Source organism: Loxodonta africana, chromosome X (assembly GCF_030014295.1).
Source record: "Loxodonta africana isolate mLoxAfr1 chromosome X, mLoxAfr1.hap2, whole genome shotgun sequence".
NCBI classification, from domain to species: Eukaryota; Metazoa; Chordata; class Mammalia; order Proboscidea; family Elephantidae; genus Loxodonta; species Loxodonta africana.
Window position 1 is genome coordinate 120727692 of NC_087369.1, and position 18669 is coordinate 120746360.

An 18669-nucleotide genomic window follows, 5' to 3' on the forward strand; every position below is an offset into this window, starting at 1 on the left:
CCTTCCTTGTCTTTATTAATAACACTTCAAGTGGTAAGCCAGGGCATGCTAGCCGGTCAAACGCCCAAACAATATCACAGAGAAGGCCCACTACCTCCTGAACAGAGTTCCCACCCGGGCTTGGCTGACTCTGGCCGTGTAAATCCTCCTCTAGGTTAAAAAAATCAAGGAGCTTTTATTTTGTTTTTCTTTTCTTTTTTGAGTAGTCAAGACAATGTCCATCTTGCTTTCTTTAGGTAAAGTTTTACTGTAATCTCCTTTGTAGTCCATTTTAGATTATGATTAAAACCGACTCATAACGTAGGGGGAAGTGGACAGCAGTAGAATCAGGCTCACGGCCCGACCCAAAGGGGTTAGACTGACCCCAACTCCATACATATCTGTCTTTCTCCCTCTGTACCTCTCTGCCCAACCCCAGCCCCCCACCCTCACACACACTCACACACTCACACACACACACACAAGCTATATAGTCAGTAAGCTGGCTAGGTAATATCCAAAACATTCTGTCCTACTTTGTAAACTAAACTTTAAGGTATTCTAGAAGAAATGCGTCATCCCTTCCTTTGAACCTTTGCCCATGACACACATACCATTCCCACAGGTGGCAGCATGATACAGTAGACAGACTTTGATTCGAATTCCAACTCTGGCGCCTGATAGTGGGTTTGGGTTTCCTTGTTTGTAAAAAGGATATATTTTCTATTTCATAAGGTGTTTGGAGAATTTAAAGAGCTAACATATAAACTGCCTAGCATACAAAAAAAAAATAGCCTTCTACAAAACAGGCATTTAAAATTCATAAATGCCCTTTTGTAACAGAGGCAAATAGTCAGTTGGGCTCTACCAAGAAACCCAGAGCCTGATGTCTGAGATGGGTTACTTAGCATCTGTGTTATTTGTCGCTCAAAGTGAATTAATGGTAGTAGGAGTGAAGGAAAAAGTCCCCACCTCCTAGAGAAATGGAGGGATCCAGAAGGAAGGGCTTATAACAGAGGATATCTTCCCTTGCCTCTCATGTGGACATTTCTTCAGCACAGGAGGTTCTTGATATTTCAGAGAGAGAAAAGTGGTACCACTTTTAAGGTGGGTTCTCAGGGGATCAGATCTCAGCAAAGGTACCAGTCAAAAGTGTGGGGGAAAGGTAAAACTTTCTTCAAATCAGCACAGGATAGTTAGGGAAGGGCATTTGTTCCTCCGGGTCTTATCCTGCAAGCCACGTGAAGAGCAACAACAATAAGTCAGGACATCAGAGACAAAAGCGTCTATAGAACTAACAAATGCAAACACTTGACAAGTGAGAAAGCTTTATTGAAGCACACATACAATTTAGGGGGTAGAAAACAAAAAGCAAGTTACAGCCCAGGATCCCAAGTTATGCCTTCCATTATAATATCAATCCACACCAAACACACCTTTTAAAAAATTCCTCCGTTCAGTTCACACATACAATAGACATCACCATAGTTCACTCTCAGTCCAGTCACTGGCCTTACAGACTCCATTCATACACAACTTTGAATAGATACAACTGTAAGAATTGAAAAAGGTCAGTTTAAACAGTGAATATCAGAAAATGAGCTGCAGACCACCAGGTCCTTCTTAGAAAAACCTCAACATACCACACTTATGCTATATCAAGGTCAAGTTTAGGAAACAATTGAAAAAAAAAAGGGAACGGAAACCACTTCAAGAAGGAAGTCAGAATAGCTGGGAGACTCTGTACATATTCTCTTGGAACACTGAATCACTTTATACGATAGTTGGCTATTTTGGCTGGCACAGTGGTATGTGGACCATATCCTGTGTGGTAACACACCCCAGATACAAACACTAAGACATGGTACGTAAGAGTGAAGATGTCTCATTTTTCATTAGAGAAATGAGCAGCTGTTTAGCGACTGTTGTATCAGTTAAAAGTGCAGAGAATTCAGCATGCGCTGTAAGACACTTCACCCTTGGTCACAGTGCTCTGGCTGGTCATGTTCGTGACTCAGTCAAAAGGCCATTATCTATTTAAAGTGCTTTTCTAAAGTGGCTCTCTTATAAGGACCCCCAAAGATATAGAAAAGGTATCTAAAACTGAGCTTTTCTTACCATTTGAAAGAAAATCAGACCCAAACAAGGTGGAAATTGCTTTAAAAAAAAAAAAAGAGAATTTAAAAGCTAAGTTTCAGATATTTATCAAGGTAGAAAATGAGTTGTAAAAAAAGTGGGCTAAAAGCATATATTGGAGAGGCAGAAGAGAACCTACCCATCTCTCTCCCATATTCTCTTGTCTTTAGCAACCCAACCCTGCTTCCCAGAGCCTTGGCCTCAGGTCAGGCACACCTGGAAACATAGACTGGTGCTAATGTCAAAGGCAGCCAGGGCTTCCTGGGGAAGCAGGAACAAGGATAGCAAGAGAAGATAAAAAGTTGTTTTAAGAGATTTTTAAAGAAGTTAATTACCCCTCATAAATATGTAAGACAGAATGGCCTCTAAAATATACTAGATTATGCACGAACACACGCACACACAATCTTGAAGAGGCCCTTATTCTTGAGCCTGCTTTAAAAAGGGGGACAAGTCTGCGTCACTCCAGCATAATGGGATTTGTAGAAATACACGTTTGTACACACACATACATAACACACACACACACATTAAATTATAAATCTTTGCTCTTGGTTTCTTCACTTTCTCTGCCTTGCCCTTGCCAGGGCTGGACCTGCAGAGAAGGACAGGGACTCATAAGCCCAGTTTCTGCTTGGCCATCGAGGAACGGAGCTGTAGAGTCCCTTCCGCCCAAGACCCTGGGTACTGTCGCATCTTCTGCCACAGGCTCACTTCTTCCCCAGTCGAGTCCATCCAGTCCACCACTTCCCCATTACTGATCCCTGAGGAGAAACACCAGAGGACGCTGAACAAGAGCCCCACTCTTCTGCCCACCAGGAAAGACAGGTTAAAAGCAAGGGTAGCAGCCTCACAAAATGCAGTGTGCTATGAAGAAGGACTGACAGACTTCAGGTTGATGAAATGGGACCCCAAAATGCACAAGTAGCTAGAGACCTCTTATTCTGAGGCTGTTACCAAGCTCTAGTGTCTGGCACCTCACGCCAGAGCTACTGACCTTCTGTTACTGCCAATTTGTCTTAAAATTTTTTTAAAATATGAGCACCTTTTTCTCTAGCTGTAGACCCCAAACCAGAAGTTAGGGCTGTATATGGCCCCATTCCTACTCACACATGTATGCATTCCTTCATTCAGCAAACATTTACTGAGTGCTTACTATGTAGGAGCTCTGGTGGCACAGTGGTTAAGAGCTCGGCTGCTAACCAAAAGGTCCACAGTTCGAATCCACCAGCTGCTCCTTGGAAACCCTACCGGGACAGTTCTACTCTGTCCTATAGGGTCTCTATGAGTCGGAACCAACTCGATGGCAACGGGTTTGGTTTGGGTTTACTATGTGCCAGGTACTGTACTAGGCTCTGGAGATATAGTGGTGAACAAAGCAGAAAAGGCCCCTGTCCTCATGCAGCTTACATTTGAATACAGAAGGCAGAAAATATACAAATAAACCAACAACAGTCACTATATTTCAGATAGTGAGGTAAGTGCTATGAAGTAAATAAACAGGGTGACTTGAAGTCCCTGGATCAGGGCCTACATTAGATGGAGTGATCCAAAGACCACCCTGAGATGGAGACATTTCTCTTGTCAAGTTGGCAAGTCCTAACCTGTGTCAAAAGTCAACACCTGAACGATGGGAAGGAGCCGGCCCTTCCAAGCAGAGGGAACAATGATTGCAAAGGTAGTGAAGCGGGAATGAGTTCGATATCTTTGCGGAGCAGAAAGTCATTGCACTTGGAGCATAGTAAGCCAGTGGGAGAGTGATACAGGACAAATCATAACGGAACAAAACTGTCCTTGGGACATGGCAATATGGAGTTTATTGGCGACTTTGGCATGAGCAGTTGCTCAGTGGAGTGGTGGGACAGAAGCCAAATGACAGTGGATTGAGGATTAAAGGAGAAGTCAGGGAAGTCAAGGTGACTTTTTTTTTTTAAAGATATTAGAGGGGGAATATGAGGTCAAGAAAAGGTTTATTTTTGTTTGTTAAGACTGGAAATACCAGAGCCTATTTGTATTCACCTCTGGTAGATAGGAAGAAAACAATTATAAAGGAGAGATGGGAGATAATTCCAGAATTGAGGTCATTGAGAAGGTGAGGGTAGATCCAGAGCACTTGGAGAGAGCTTGGCCTTTGTAGCAAGGACCCTTCTTTAATAATAATGGGATGGAAGATGGAAATTATGAATACGTTGGTAGTTTTTTGGGAGGGGAAGATGATGGAGTTCTGGCAATCAAGGTCAGAAATCTGTACACATAACAGCGCATGAGTTCAGCCTTCGCTATGCCTGGCACATAGTAGGCACTCAGTAAATATTTGCTGAATGATAACTGAAAAGAAAGAAGGCAACTCTAGTCATAGAGGGGCTTTGTGGAGGAAGGGATGTAGTGAGAGTGAAATATACAAGAGGCCTTTAAGACAAGTCAGGATGGGGGAGAGGCTCTCACCAGTGCCAACACCCAGCCTGACCCCTCCCAGGAAGTCATTGCTGGACAGGGGCTCCCGGTCCCACACAGTCAGTTCCAGGCACATGTGTTGCAGATCTTCCAGCCTCACACCATTGTAGACAAATGTATGGTTGTAGTGGGGATTCAGAGTCTTCTTCATCACAGGAGTTTTACGCTTACTGGCCTTGTTCCTCATGGGAAGGAGGTATCTGGTAGAGGGTGGGGAGTAATCAACAACCCACTCAAAGCTGGCAATATCTGTCTCAGTTCCCCTTTCCATTACCACAGGCCTAGCTCAGGGAGGTGAGTCAACACTCAGATCCTAGTACACACACCCCTCCTTTGCATCTGCTGAAGCAGAGTCCCTGCCACCTCTACCAGGTCATTCACCTGATTCAATTCCTTTAACCTGGAGAGAAAATTAAAATCATGTTATTAGTAAGCTGTTGCCTATGCTCCACCCAAAATGGGTTTTAAATATTTGGTTCCATTCCTAATGGCCAAGGTCCTCTGTAATAAAACCAAAACTAATAACTGTAGGCTTAGCCAAACATGATTTGCTAGAGAACTTAAATCAGTAGGGTGATCTGTCATTTGTGGAAAGCCAGCATTGTGTAAAAAACTGGTAGGGAATAAAGCCTTGAGTTCCCAAATCTAGACAGGGGACACAGATTTTTACCTAGGATTAACTAAGATCATAAGTTTTTCAGAAAAATCAGAACCTCTCTCTCTACCACCCTCCTCTGTTGAAATCAGTGTGACAGCCCAGTCCAAACTGTGCCCAGTCCAGTGCAAAGGTAGTGGAGGAGGCTTTGCCATTACCTAATTTCAGGAACAAAGGTGGCTCTTGGGGACAGTAGGACACACAGGGATAATACCCACAGAGAAAGGTTAAATTGGGTTCCTCTCTTAGCTCTTTTGTCCTGAAACTGGTTAGTTTGGTGCTGGTCCAGGGACTCACCCCTTGACAAAGCTGTCTGAAGTCCCTCCTGATTTGGCAGCCGTCAGGTTCTTGGCTTCTTTGATCCACACTTGGAGCTCTCCCCCTTCCCCACCTTTACCTGTAAGGGATGTCAGCCATAGCAAGTGAGCCCTGTACCTCCAGTTTCATTTTGAGCTTTATCTACATAGCACTTCCTTTGCTTCCTCTTGAAGACGGCAAGCTCCATGACAACTGAAACCATATCTCACCTGTATTCTCAACACCTAGTACAGTGCCTGGCAGTAATACGCACCTAATTAATAACAACAATAACAATAAATGCTTATTGAACACTGGCTGTGTGCCAGATACTATGCTAAGCATTTAATCCTCAAAACAATACTTTCCTCATTTAAAACAACCCTATGAGATGATACAATTATTGCCCTCACTTTATAAATGAGCAAATTGAGGTTTAGAGAAATAAAGTTGCCCAATATTTGCTGAATTATTTTAAAAAAAAAGAAAAGGAGGGAAAACCTCCACTTGTGTTCTGGATCCCATTCCCACTTCACAGGACTGGGCTTCATCAATTTCAACTCCCACCCCTCAATTGTAATATCTCTTCCTCCACCAATCCCGTCCCTTCAGTCTAAATATATGCTAATCTCACCACCTCTTCTTTAAAAAAAAAAATTCCATTTAAAAGAAAGTCCCCCTTCAACCTTATCTCCTCTTCAAGCTATTCTCCATGTCTCTCCTTTCCTTCACCACCAAGCATCCTGAAAAAAAAAAGTCCACACTCACCACCTCTACTTCTTTGCCTCATTCACTCAGTGGTGCAACCTGGTCCCTGGTGCAGCCTGGTTTCTGCTTCCACTAACCCACTGAAAATGCAATCTAATGCCAGTGAGCCATTTCTTCTCAGTCTTCATCTGGCCTGACCTCCCTGGAGTATTTCAATACACTTGGCAACCCCAGACCTCTTCCTGAAGTTCTCTCCTGGCCTTTCTCACTGAGAACCCTCTACCTCACTGGCTTTCCTTCCTCTCTTCATCCTTGTTGCTGTTGCTTGTGGCTCTATCCTTGCCTCTCTTTTCTAATCATTCTACATACCCTCCCTGGAGATCTCATTGACTCCCCACATCCCCTACATTAGACCTTGCTGAAGGTATATTTTTAAGAACCCCTTGGGTTTCCCATTGCCAACAGATCAAGTTAAACTCCTTACCATTAATATTCAAGACCCTTTTCAGCTGGACTCCAGTCTCAGCTCCAATTCTAGCCCCATTCTCAAATATACATACCATAACTCCAGCACCACTGAAGGGGTTCACTCCTCACATTCACAAACAACTCCACATTTACCATGCCTTTCTAAAACCTCAGTGTATGCTATCCCCTCTCCTAGAGATGCCCTTCCATCCTCCTTCTCTTCTGCCTGGTCAAATCTTAATCAAGGTCCAGTTTCAACATGACTTCCTCCTTAAAGCTCTCCCAGATGCTACTAGACAGAATTCATCACCTCATATCTGTGTTCCTTTAGCACATGTGTGTATTTCTTGCTAAACTAAGCTCCTCAAGGGAGAACAAGTATCACATCTTATTCATCTATATACATCCAGAGCCACTGGCACAGTGCCTAGCATGCTGACTGACTTTCTAGCCTTCAGCTTCCCATCCCTCATACTTTACCATCCCTTCCAACTATCCTTTCTCAGCCCCAAAGTTTCTGTTCTCTTCTGCCCTATTAATAGCTTTCTACAGCTGGACAAAAACTACGTCCATTTAATACCAATAAAAAAACAGGAATGCCAATCCTATGGCATTCTGGCTGAAAAATGCCAAAAAGGCTTAATTAGTAAAGGCATCTTCCCTAGGAGATCCAGTGCACATCTCAGTCTGGACTCTCCGATACTAGCCAGCACTAACTTCACACCGATTCTGTGAAGACTAAGAGCTAAATCCAGGGCCCCAAGGAAAACTCACTGTTTTTCCGGTCACCTCCAACAGGGAGTTTGGAGGCTGGGATGTATTTCAATGAAACCACCAACTCGCCTTTGTGTGATGGCAAGCCAGTCAGGGACTCAGCACTGATCTGAAACACAGGGAAACCCACTGGGTCAAGCTGGGCTTCTCAGGAATATGTTGGAACCTCTCCCTGAAGAGATTCTAAAGTCACCCTCAAGAACAGCCTCACAGCATAAGAGGATCCTTCAACACACCGAACACAATCCAGGGTCCCTAGACCATGGCAGCCACAGGTTTCTAAGGTAATTTCTTCAGAAGGAGATGCAGAAGAACCGAGAGAGTCTTCTGCAATACCCACTATTTATGCTACCTTGGGGACACAGTCACTAGATTCCAAATACCCTCTAAGGTCTTCCAGCAGCAAGGTTGCCACACAAACCCACAAAGGACTGACATCATGATGAAGAATCTTGCTTCCAGCATTGTTAGTAAAAGCCAATCAATATAGGAAGATAGTAAATGTCAATCAATACAGAAAGGATTAAATGAGTGATTGCAATACCCTCGCAGGGCATATGACATGAAATCATCCAAAAGAATGCAGTGAATCTATGCGTGCTGACATGGAAAGATATCCAAGATGTTCTGTTAAGTCATCAAAGCAAGATGCAGAAGAAGGATCCCAATTATATTAAAATATATTCATATTTGTACATGTGAATATATATGTATGTAAATGATGATCATTATCACTTACATAGCACTTCTTATGTGCTAGGCACTGTTATAAGTGCTTTAAACATATCATTTTATTTAATCCTCCAGCTAATCCCTATGAGATAGAAACTATTATCCTCATTTCACAGGTTATGGAACAGAGAGGTTAAGTAATTTGCCCAAGGTCACACAGGTAGTAACTGGCAAAGCCAGGATTCAAATTCAGGCAAACTGGTTCCAAAGTCTATATTTATAACCGTTATGCTATACTGCATAGAGCTTCCTACCTCAAAAAAAAAGAAAAAAAAAAAAAACCAGAAGGATACATACAAACTCAATACTTGCTCCCTCTAGGGAGGGGAGTGAAATAGGGAAAGGAAAGACGGCTTTCACTTTTTAACTCTATATAGATCTATAGTCTTTTTTAAAAAAAAATGAGAATGGCAGGTGTTACTTGTATGAATTTTAAAGATAAAAAAGTATTTTTAAAAGAGGGCTTGCAAAGATTTAGGGGCTAGGTGGAACTTGTTACAAAAATCTGAATATGCCACAATTGAAAACGTTACTTTTTTTTTTACTAATATCTGTCTCTAGTACTTTTTTTTTTAAGTGCCACACGGACAGAGATTGAGCCTACTTTTGTTCATCTTAGTATGCCTGACACTTAGCAAAGTATTTGGCACATAGTAGGCGCTCCATAAATATGTATTGAATGAATGTACAAACGAATGAATAAATGCCTGGGGTAAGCAGCAAGTGGCCTATCTTTGGCCTTGCGTAGCAGAAATACTTCACTCGATTGGTTCTCTCTGCATGACTCTGCTCTTTAACCTCTGGTATCTAAAGCTGGTACACACTAGAAGTACCCTTTCACCTGCCTGTGTTCACTGGTGCTCCTCACCACTGAGCTACGGGTCGCTATGAGTCAGAATCGACTCGATGGCAACAGGTTTTATCCCAATGCTGTTGTTGTTGTCGTTGGGTGCCTTCAAGTTGTTTCTGACTCATAGTGACCCTATAGGACAGAGTAGAACTGCCCCATAGGGTTTCCAAGTAGCGCTGGTGGATCTGAACTGCTGACCTAAAAGGGAACCAACCCCAGCCTCGTCCACTGCTACGTTGGCATAACCCTCATAGGTTTGGAGAAATGCACCACTTACCCAGAATGCATGTAGCTTAGTGTATGGGAGAGATACAAAAGAATAGAGAGGTGAATGCTAGGAAGAGAAAACTGAACAGGAGCATGTGAATTACAAATAAAAGAAGAAAGAAAGAAAGAAAAGAAAAATCAGAAACAATAACCATAGAATGTTTTCAGTTAAAATAGGTATGTGATACTGGAACGGGCCTTTTGTTTATTTATAAAATGTCTACACAATTTATTAAGTTTGAGCTTGTGAACTTCGGTGGTGTGCTCTTAAAAACTGGAGGTTAGCGTTAGCTAGAAACTGGCATATTTGTTTCAGTAGCATAATTATTTTCATTCTGGCTCAAAATATTTGCAAAGAGCAAATACTTCCATTTTAATGCAATTTTTTTCTTTTTTATGTAAGACATTTTTATTGGCAGTGGTTCATGATGGTTTACAGTGACATTTCTAATATCTTTCTATCTACTGTAGGCTCTTGAGAGAATGACTTGTCTGCCGAACAATTAAGAAATTCTAAGTTTCTAATGGCATATTATAGTTTGGTGATAATTGCTTTCCTGTTTTTATCAGAATGTAAAGGGAGAGATTTAATGTTATCACTATATGTATATATCCATATCTATGAGGACAGTAGCTAGAATACACTGAATGTACATTTCCTTTGGCTCAGCAATTCCACTACCAGGAATTTCTCCTATAGCTACATTCACAAAAGAAGGCAAATCGATATCACAGCACAGTTTTAACAGCAAAAATAAAAACATAAGCAATCTAAGAGTCCATCAGTGGGGGAATGGTACATATGTTATAATACAGGCACATAGAGAAATACTATGCAGCAATTAAAATAATAGATTTGTAAGTAATGGGATAGAAGGATGTCCATGATAAATAATACATTGAAAATGAAAAAAAAAAACCAGGATTATCTAGACAAGAGGGTTCACATGAGCCCATTTGTGTAAAAAAAAAAACAACAAATACACAGATGTATATCTGTGCTGCTTAGTACAAAATTTCTAGAAGGATGCCCAAGTAGTTGTTAACAGTGGTTATTTCTAGGAACTGGAACCTATTTTTCTTTTTTTATGCTTCCAGATTGTTTTATTTTGAACCATGTGCATGTAATCTTTTTATTCTTAATTTTTTAATAAGCAGTACAAAGGGACATACAGAGAAAACCAAATCTCTCTTCTACCTCAGTCCCCCTTCCTAGAGGCAGCCACCATAACTAGTGTCTTACATATCTAAAACATCTTTGGACTTCACCATGTACTACTTTTACCACTGAAAATGCTGCTAGTGGAAAAATATTTTTTTAAAAGAAGAACTTTGCTGTTGTACAGTTCTGATAATCAAAAAGTTGCTGCCATAGTCCTAACTCTATTTTAGCAATTTCATCGTAACCAGAATGATGGTAATCTATCATAAGTCCGTTACGTGCCAGGCACTGATGAGTACTTTGTATGCAATCCTGCAAAAGAGGTATGTTACTCTTAATGAAGAAACTGAGGTTCACAGAAGTTAGGTGACCTGTCTAAGTTATTTTTATAGGTTAGGTGCCTTAGATCCCAGGTAATATGCCACACTGCCACACTCTCACCTGAGATGCCATCTCCAAAGTAAAATTGCCCCTGGCCTGTGTGACCAAGAGTACAGAAAACAGCAATTGGAGCTCCATGAATTGCTTTACTTCCCACTTCTTTAGTGAGATTAGCTTAGAAAAGAAGTGTAGATTAGGATGTACCCAGAGGTTATCTTTGAGAAGAGGTACAAGTTGTTAGAATACACCCACATTCTGGAATGTTATGAGGCAAAGCTTAGCACACACAGCAAAGACTTTTCAAAGCAAAACCATGGCTTCATGCTTGACATACAGAAGTGATTACTCAAACTTGACATACAAGTGGACCTGAATCGTCAAGCTCAGAAAGGCCAACAGGGTGCGCTAGAACTCTGCAGAAAGCTACATTCAAAGCAGCTACCAACATCCACCAGCAGAGGTCACTGCAGACAATTCTACCTCGGATGCAAAGTGCAAGGTGCTGTTAATGCAGACTACCTTTCCATGTAAAGGGAGGCAATGATCCAGTTTCTTATCAAGCTTCCAGGAATCCATCTGGACCTCTGCCTCTCCAAGGAAAGTGTTTCTGCCAAAACGACCATGATGCCAAACTGAGAACTGCAAGGTCCTCTGGGCCAGGAGAGATTCTGGGATCTCATACTGTGAAGGAAAATTAGAAGTCCAAAATAATTAAAAAACCAAAAACCCGTTGCTGTCAAGTCAATTCTGACTCATAGCGACCCTATAAGACAGAGTAGAACTGCCCCATAGTGTTTCCAAGGACCACCTGGTAGATTCAAACTGCTGACCTTTTGGTTAGCAGCTGTACCTCTTAACCACTATGCCACCAGGGTTTCCAAGATAATTAGTTTGTGGTAATTCTTCAGAAAAAGATGATTATTCCAAATCCTAACCAACTAATATCAAATTAATTTGTCCCTAAGCACTTTGAGTTTCCTTACTCAAAGCCTCGACTTACCCCATTTCACAAAAACCTACCATATTCCATGGGAAAGGACCCAGAAAATTAATTTTTCCTTAAGTGGGTGAGGGTACACTGGAATGTCCAAAAATAACTGCCAAGGAGTCTCCCTATCCCAAATGACTTTTTTAAATGAGATCTGTAGCCAAGTGAGTCTCCAGCATAACAGCAATCCAAGAAAGCCAGGTCACCTATGTTCTCTTCTCCTCTGGGAAGTCAGGATGCGAACAGATGTCCATAGTGTATCCTCAGACACAGACATGGCCCACTGAAACTGATGTCAACCAGCCATGTTGCAGAGGAATAGCTAAAGCTTCAGAAACAAAGCAGAACAAGTTCTGCTACTCTCAGGGTCTAGATTCTTACCCTCAGTGTCTCATCATACAATGGGTTGATGGTATCCCGCTTGATGCTGGTCTTTCTTTTTCCTTGGCGGGACTTGTCAGGCAGAAGATAAGTCTTCACATATCTGGAACCGAGAGAAAATGAATTTACTGTCTTTTCTCAAATCCATTCTTCACTTCCCTGCTCTCAATACACACATAACACACAGAAATTAAAGTGTCACTTCATGTTCGCTCAGACATACGCTTCTTGCTTTTCCCCAATCCTAGTCCCATTCCTACATCTCCACTAACTACTCTCAATCATACCTCCCTGTCCCCCTAGGAAATAACAACCTCAGTTCAAGAGTGCCCAGACAGATGCCAAGGTCTGAACTCTCATCTCAGAGCATCAGTCAGGTTCCAAATACACTCACGGGTTAGAGTGCTTCTTGGCTTCATCAGCATAGGCCAGCTGGTAGCACTCCTTCACGTGGATGACCAGAGTCTGCGTTTGCTTCTCATATCTCAGGGAAAAGGCAATCTTGCCCGTCACAGAGATGTTCCCGAAATCTCCAGCTTCACTATAGATGCTCATCATGCTGCCAATAGTACTCTGAAAATAAAGTACCCACAAACATCTGGGGAAGCCATATTCCCCCTCACATCTCATGATAAAGTCATGGTCACTAAACAAAATTTTCAGAAGCCCCTATAACAAGGCAGTACTGCCAACAGCCATTTAACCAGAGTATAAGAGGCAGCTACTAGTGCTAAGTAGCACATTCACAACGTTCAGGTTCATAAATCAGTTCAAGGCTCACCCAGACTCTTAGTTTCTCTTCTTCCCCTCTTTTTACACATTTTAATTGTCAAATTACACCTAATCCAGAAGGTGGACAAGGAGTAGGGGTAAGGTAAAATTAAGTCCATTTTCAGTACGTTTTATATGTGCTAAAAAGTTAGCTAGAAGGGGTTGGTTATTAATTAAAACCAAGTATTTTAATTATCTGTGGATTTATTTCATTCGCCTTCTCCCTATCAAGACCTACAGAGAGAAGAGATTGGGCCCAAACTGGGGAAATTTAAAAAAAAAAAAAACAACACCAGAAGTTAAAAGGCATCTTCCCCTCTGCATTCCCTTCCTGTGTGAGTGTGAACAAACTTTAACCACCCTTGCTCCCAACTGTTTCTCCTCAAATATCAATCTTTTAACTAATGACAGAACCAGACCTTGATTCTTAAATGATCCTTTTACATCAGGATTCTGATTGGTGTTATTGGTCCTTAGTCATGCCCTGAGGCCAGCAAACCCTGCCAGAGCCCTTCTCATGATACGCACTGCCCTTTAATGTGAGAATCTGGAGTGGACTATAATGAAGAAATATGATGTTGCTCAAGTCATGGCCTGAGGACCTCTTAAGGGGAGAGGGTATGGATACTATTCACAAAACTATGATAAAGAATGCCGTTAGCCTGAATTACCTAAGAATTTTCAGGGCTGAAGCTCAGGGAGTTACCTAGGTGTGTACTCAGCAATTATGGTCTAAATTGAGTATAACCAACTAACCAAGTAACCCATTCCCGTCGAGTCAATTCTGACTCATAGGGACCCCACAGGACAGAGTAGAACTGCCCCATAGGGTTTCCAAGGAGCACCTGGTAGACTGAAACTGCCGACCTTTTGGTTACCCACCATAGCACTTACCCACTATGTCACTAGGGTTTCCAAATTAAGGACAGAAACAACAAATGCATCTCACTGACCTGGAACGAGTGACTAGATGGCTTCTCTAGATCCTCACTCTGCTCTAGGGAGGTACTTCCTTCCTTCCTGGCACCCCAGCATGTCTATAACCAAAGAACTAACAGAGTTTACCATGGAAGAGCCACTCCGCATGCTGCTTCTGGCTAGCTTCTGACGATGCAACTTCACCAGGTGGTCAATGTCTTCTTCCTCTTCTTCCTCCTCCTCTTCCTGGAACAATAAGTATAGATTCAGAGTTAAGAAAAATGAGAACAGATTTTCTTTAGTGGGAACCATAATTCTTGCAAAGTTCTGAGACGTCGTGTGTACGTGAACATACATACCCTTATCTTTAAATGCCTCCCCATTTCAGAATCCCACACTATATTCCAACCACCTTTCTCAAATCTCAAAAGAATAAGGTAAGAATATGCAGTGTTTTTTGTAGGAGCTATAACTTTTTCGCATTTGACTACCCCAACCCAGCCATTCCATGAAATTTAATCAGAATAAGTATTTATTTGAGCCTCCAACCATATGCCCTACAATATGTTAGAAGATGAAAGAGACAGAGAAGGCAGCCCTTTTCTTTAAGCAAATCAGGAGCCAGATTTACTTTAGAAATTTGAGATGAATCAAGAATCATGTTTTCTTAAAGAATTAAACAGTTTGATGGAGAGTATCAGGTACTAAAGCCAACTCTAGATAAATAAAATGTCATATAGTGACCAAGTAGAATACGAGGGCACTCACCATATCCACACTGAGGCCTGGGACAGATTTGCTTCTGTCCCCCAAGGAGCCACTTGCATGCCCCACATCTTCTGGGCGAAGATCTATCACAGATTTAGTGTACTCTGAGTGGAAGACCAAAAACCCAAATCAAAAAAGACCTACTCTTCTCCATACCAAGAGTCCATCAAGGGTGTTCAGAACTTCAATCTCAAAATGCCATGAAAGGAAACCAGCTACCTGGAGGCCTCAGAATTTTTCTGGTGTTCTTCTTGAATATCATTTCACCCTCATCCACAGATATGACATTTTGACCCCCAGGCTGGGTTTCCTAGGAAGGAATTGTTGTTAGTTGCCATCTAGTCAATTCCAACTCATGGTGACCCCATGTGTGCAGAGTAGAACTGCTCCATAGGGTTTTAAAGGCTGTGACCTTTTGGAAGCAGATTGCCAGGCCTGTCTTCTGAGGTACCTCTGGGTGTGTTCGAACTGCCAACTTCTTGGCTAGTAGTCTAGTGCTTTACCATTTACACCACCCAGGAACTCCTTAGAAAGGCATAAGGGCAAGAAAAGGGAGAAGGGTAGTTGGATAGGTGAGCGGAGTGAGAAAGGAAGAGCACCCTTAAGAAGAATAAGGCTGAGATTTTCATGTAACTATGAATCAAACTTAAAGGAAAGATTAAATGCTTTGGAGGTAATACAAAACCTATTTTCTCACATGTTTTCAACCAAAACCTTAGGAAATGCTCCCAAGTGACTTGAACTCAAATGTGTTTAGATGAATTCCCAATTTAAATTCTACCTGACAATAAGAGGAGGAAGGGGAGGAGGAGGAGAAAGACGTGCCAGTAACCTAAAGCTTACCTTTTCTACTTGAGATTTGGGAGTAGACATTTTCTTCCATTCTGGAAAGAGGCCAGATTTATCCAGAGAGTCTCTCCTGAAGGTAGATACAGGAGTTATAGCTACATCACCTCTCCACGCCCCTTCCATCAAGGGATCAAACCTTTACAGAAGGAGAGCCACTGGCTTTGGGTCGTTGTAGTAACCAAATCAGAAGGTAAACTGCACATCTGATTTACCCTACCGTGAGGGATGCAGAAGATCAGATAAGTGACTTTCCACAAACACACACACTCACAGCTCCATTACTAAGGGCCAGCAGCACTCAGTTGGCTGCTGGGCTAGGAAGAACCCTTTAAGATGTAGCAGCCTGTGGAAGTTAACAGGCTCCACGCAGCTGTACTCAGAGTCAAATCAGAGAAGCGCTACTGAAAGACTTCTGGTAAGGTCAGAGCAAATATTTCATCCAACTTCCTGAGGACAGAAATCAGGAACACTGAAGGCATAGGAGTCCTGCATCCTGATGCGAGAGAACAAAATAGGAACTCTGGGCTGAGTGGAGGCATGGGGAATGGGGAAATCTCACCTGGAGGTGCTATCAGAGTCAGCTGTATAGCTATCCAAGCTCTCACTCTCAGCCTCCAGCATGCCCTTTCCACTTTTCAGCTTTGGCACTTCAAATGGCACACTAGAATAAAAATCAAGAGCCGAATATTTAAAGGAAGTGGGCTCTCCTGCCTCTAGGCAGGACTCCTTCCAACCTATACACAATTGTACCCTGAGTGATCTTTCTAAAACGAATATCCGAGTGTGCTTTTAAAACTTTTCAGACTCCCCATTGCTGTTGGGATTGAATTCAAACTCCCTAGCATGGCAAGAAAGTACTTATGATTTGACCCCTGCTTTTTTTTTTTACCTCTCCAGCCTCATCTTTCACCTGTCACCTCTTCTCTGGAAAGATGAAGTTCTTTAGGTTCCCTGAATGTCCGAGATCGCCCTCTTCCCTTTTTTCTCTGCCTGGATGTTCTCACAACCTCTTGTTCACCTGTTTTAATTAAATCTACTCCTTCTTCAAGTTTCCCCTCGTATGTTAATTCCTCCAGATTTCTCTGACTACACCCCTATCCCAAGTCTGGATTACTAACCTTCCTGTGTGCTCCGGGAGCCCTGGTGGCATAGTGGTTAAGAGATACAGCTGCTAATCAAAAGATCGGCAGTTCACATCCACCAGGTCTTCTTCGGAAACCGTATGAGAGAGTTCTACTCTGTTCTATAGAGTTGCTATGAGTCGGAATCAATTTGACAACAATGGGTTTTTTTTTATGTGCTCCCAAAGCACCTCTATTTCTTTTTTGTAGTCTTCATAAAAAAAAAAAACATGTAATTATTTGTTTAATGTCTTTTTCCTCCATTAGACTAAAGTTCCGTGAAATCAAGGACTATGTATCTTGTTCATTGCTATGTTCCCAGTGCCTAGCAGAGAAACAAGCACAAAGAAGACACCTAAATATTTGTTAACCGAATTCTTGAACAAATGCCCTCAATGAAGCTTAAGGTATATACATAAAATAAGCAATATATTTTTTAAGATAATATTTTATTTTTTTGGTGGAAGTTTACACAGTAGATTAGGTGCCTATTCAACAATTTCTACACAAATTGTTCAGTGACATTGGTTACATTCTTCACAGTGCACGAACATGCTCAGTATTTCCGTTCTGGATGTTCTGTTACCAGTAATCTAGTTTCCGTGCCCGCTTACCTTCCTTTTTTTTTTTTAAATCAATTGTTGACCTCGACATATTGTGAAAATATAACTAATGCCACTGAACAACTTGTGTAGAATTTGTCAAATGGGAACCTAATTTGCTGTGTAAACTTACACTGACAGTACGATAAAATATTAATTAAAACTATATCTGCATGGCAACTAGCTCAATGTAGGTGTTCAATAAATATTTGTATAATGAATGAATGTTAAAAAAAATAATTGTTGACCTTTTGGTTTCATATAGATGATTTTTTAAAGGAACACAGTGCTCATGGGTGATTATTCTTTGTTTTATGAGCCAATCTGTTATATAGCTAAAAGGTGACCTTAGGATATGTTTTTGGTTCAAGGTTTAAAGAATATCTCAGGGCAGTAGTCTCAGGGAGTCCTCTAGTCTCAATTGGTCCAGTAATTCTGGATTTTTTAAGAATTTGAGGTTCTGCTCCACATTTTCCTCCCAGTCTATCAGGATCCATCTATTGTGGCCCTGATGATCAGAACGGTTGGTAGTGGTAGCCGGATACCATCTAGCTCTTCTGGTCTCAGGGTAGATGAGGCCGTGGTTTGTGTAGCAGTTACTCCTGTAGACTAGTTTCATCTCTGTGTCTTGGGTTTCCTTCTATCTCTTTTGCTCCAGATGAGCAGAGACCAATAGTTATATCTTAGTCACTCACAAGCTTTTAAGACCCCAATAAGCAGTATGTTTTGAGGACAGTATTCAGAAGACCAGAAATCTTTTTCAGTTTAATCGCCTTTTGGAAAGATGACCCTGGGCATCTAAAACAGCAGTACTCATGTTCAAATGGAAGGACACTGTTCCTAGGCCTCGTGCCTCGATGAATTTGTGAGAGCAGCAGGAACAGGAAAGAAAAATTCATTCTTCCTCAAGTACCTCAAGTAACTTCACTTGACTTCCAGTATATCACACTCTCATGGTTTTCTCTTCCAACCTCACTTGCTGCTCTTTTGCAACCTCCTTTGCTTGTCCTTCCTCATCCCCCAGACTAATCTTTGGTTTACATACAGGCTCATTCCTTGGGCTGCTTCTCTTCTCTATCTAGACTTATCTCTAAATGACCTCATCTAGTCTCATGGCTTTAAACATCTTCTGTAAACTAATGACCCCTAAATTTATTTCTCACGCCAACTCCACACTTGTATTTCCAATGACCTACTCGACATCTCCACTTGGATGTCTGATAGACATCTCAAACACAGCATGTCCCAAACCAATCCCGAATCTTGCTCCAAACCTTCTCTTCCTTCAATTTTCTCCATCTCATTAAATGGAAAAATCCATCCTTTTAATTCTCAGGTCAGAAAAATCTTAAGAGGCATCCTTTACTCCTCTCTTTCTCTCACAATCCAAATACAGTCTGTCAGCAAA

The 18669-nt window shown here is 41.7% G+C and overlaps 1 protein-coding gene across 1 annotated transcript in view; it reads right to left on the minus strand.

The window, feature by feature from the left end:
• Positions 1-829: 829 nt before the first annotated feature.
• Positions 830-18669, minus strand: part of SYTL4 (synaptotagmin like 4) — an 89285-nt gene continuing 71445 nt past the window's right edge. The window contains exons 6-17 of the mRNA XM_023538879.2: positions 16098-16199; positions 15533-15608; positions 14909-14999; positions 14690-14793; positions 14069-14167; positions 12627-12805; positions 12233-12335; positions 11383-11544; positions 7472-7580; positions 5522-5621; positions 4561-4769; positions 830-2879 (exon numbers count right to left, since the gene is read on the minus strand). Of these exons, the coding sequence (XP_023394647.1) occupies positions 2731-2879; positions 4561-4769; positions 5522-5621; positions 7472-7580; positions 11383-11544; positions 12233-12335; positions 12627-12805; positions 14069-14167; positions 14690-14793; positions 14909-14999; positions 15533-15608; positions 16098-16199 (1483 nt within the window). The 3' untranslated portion in view covers positions 830-2730. The remainder of the gene's footprint in view (positions 2880-4560; positions 4770-5521; positions 5622-7471; positions 7581-11382; positions 11545-12232; positions 12336-12626; positions 12806-14068; positions 14168-14689; positions 14794-14908; positions 15000-15532; positions 15609-16097; positions 16200-18669) is intronic.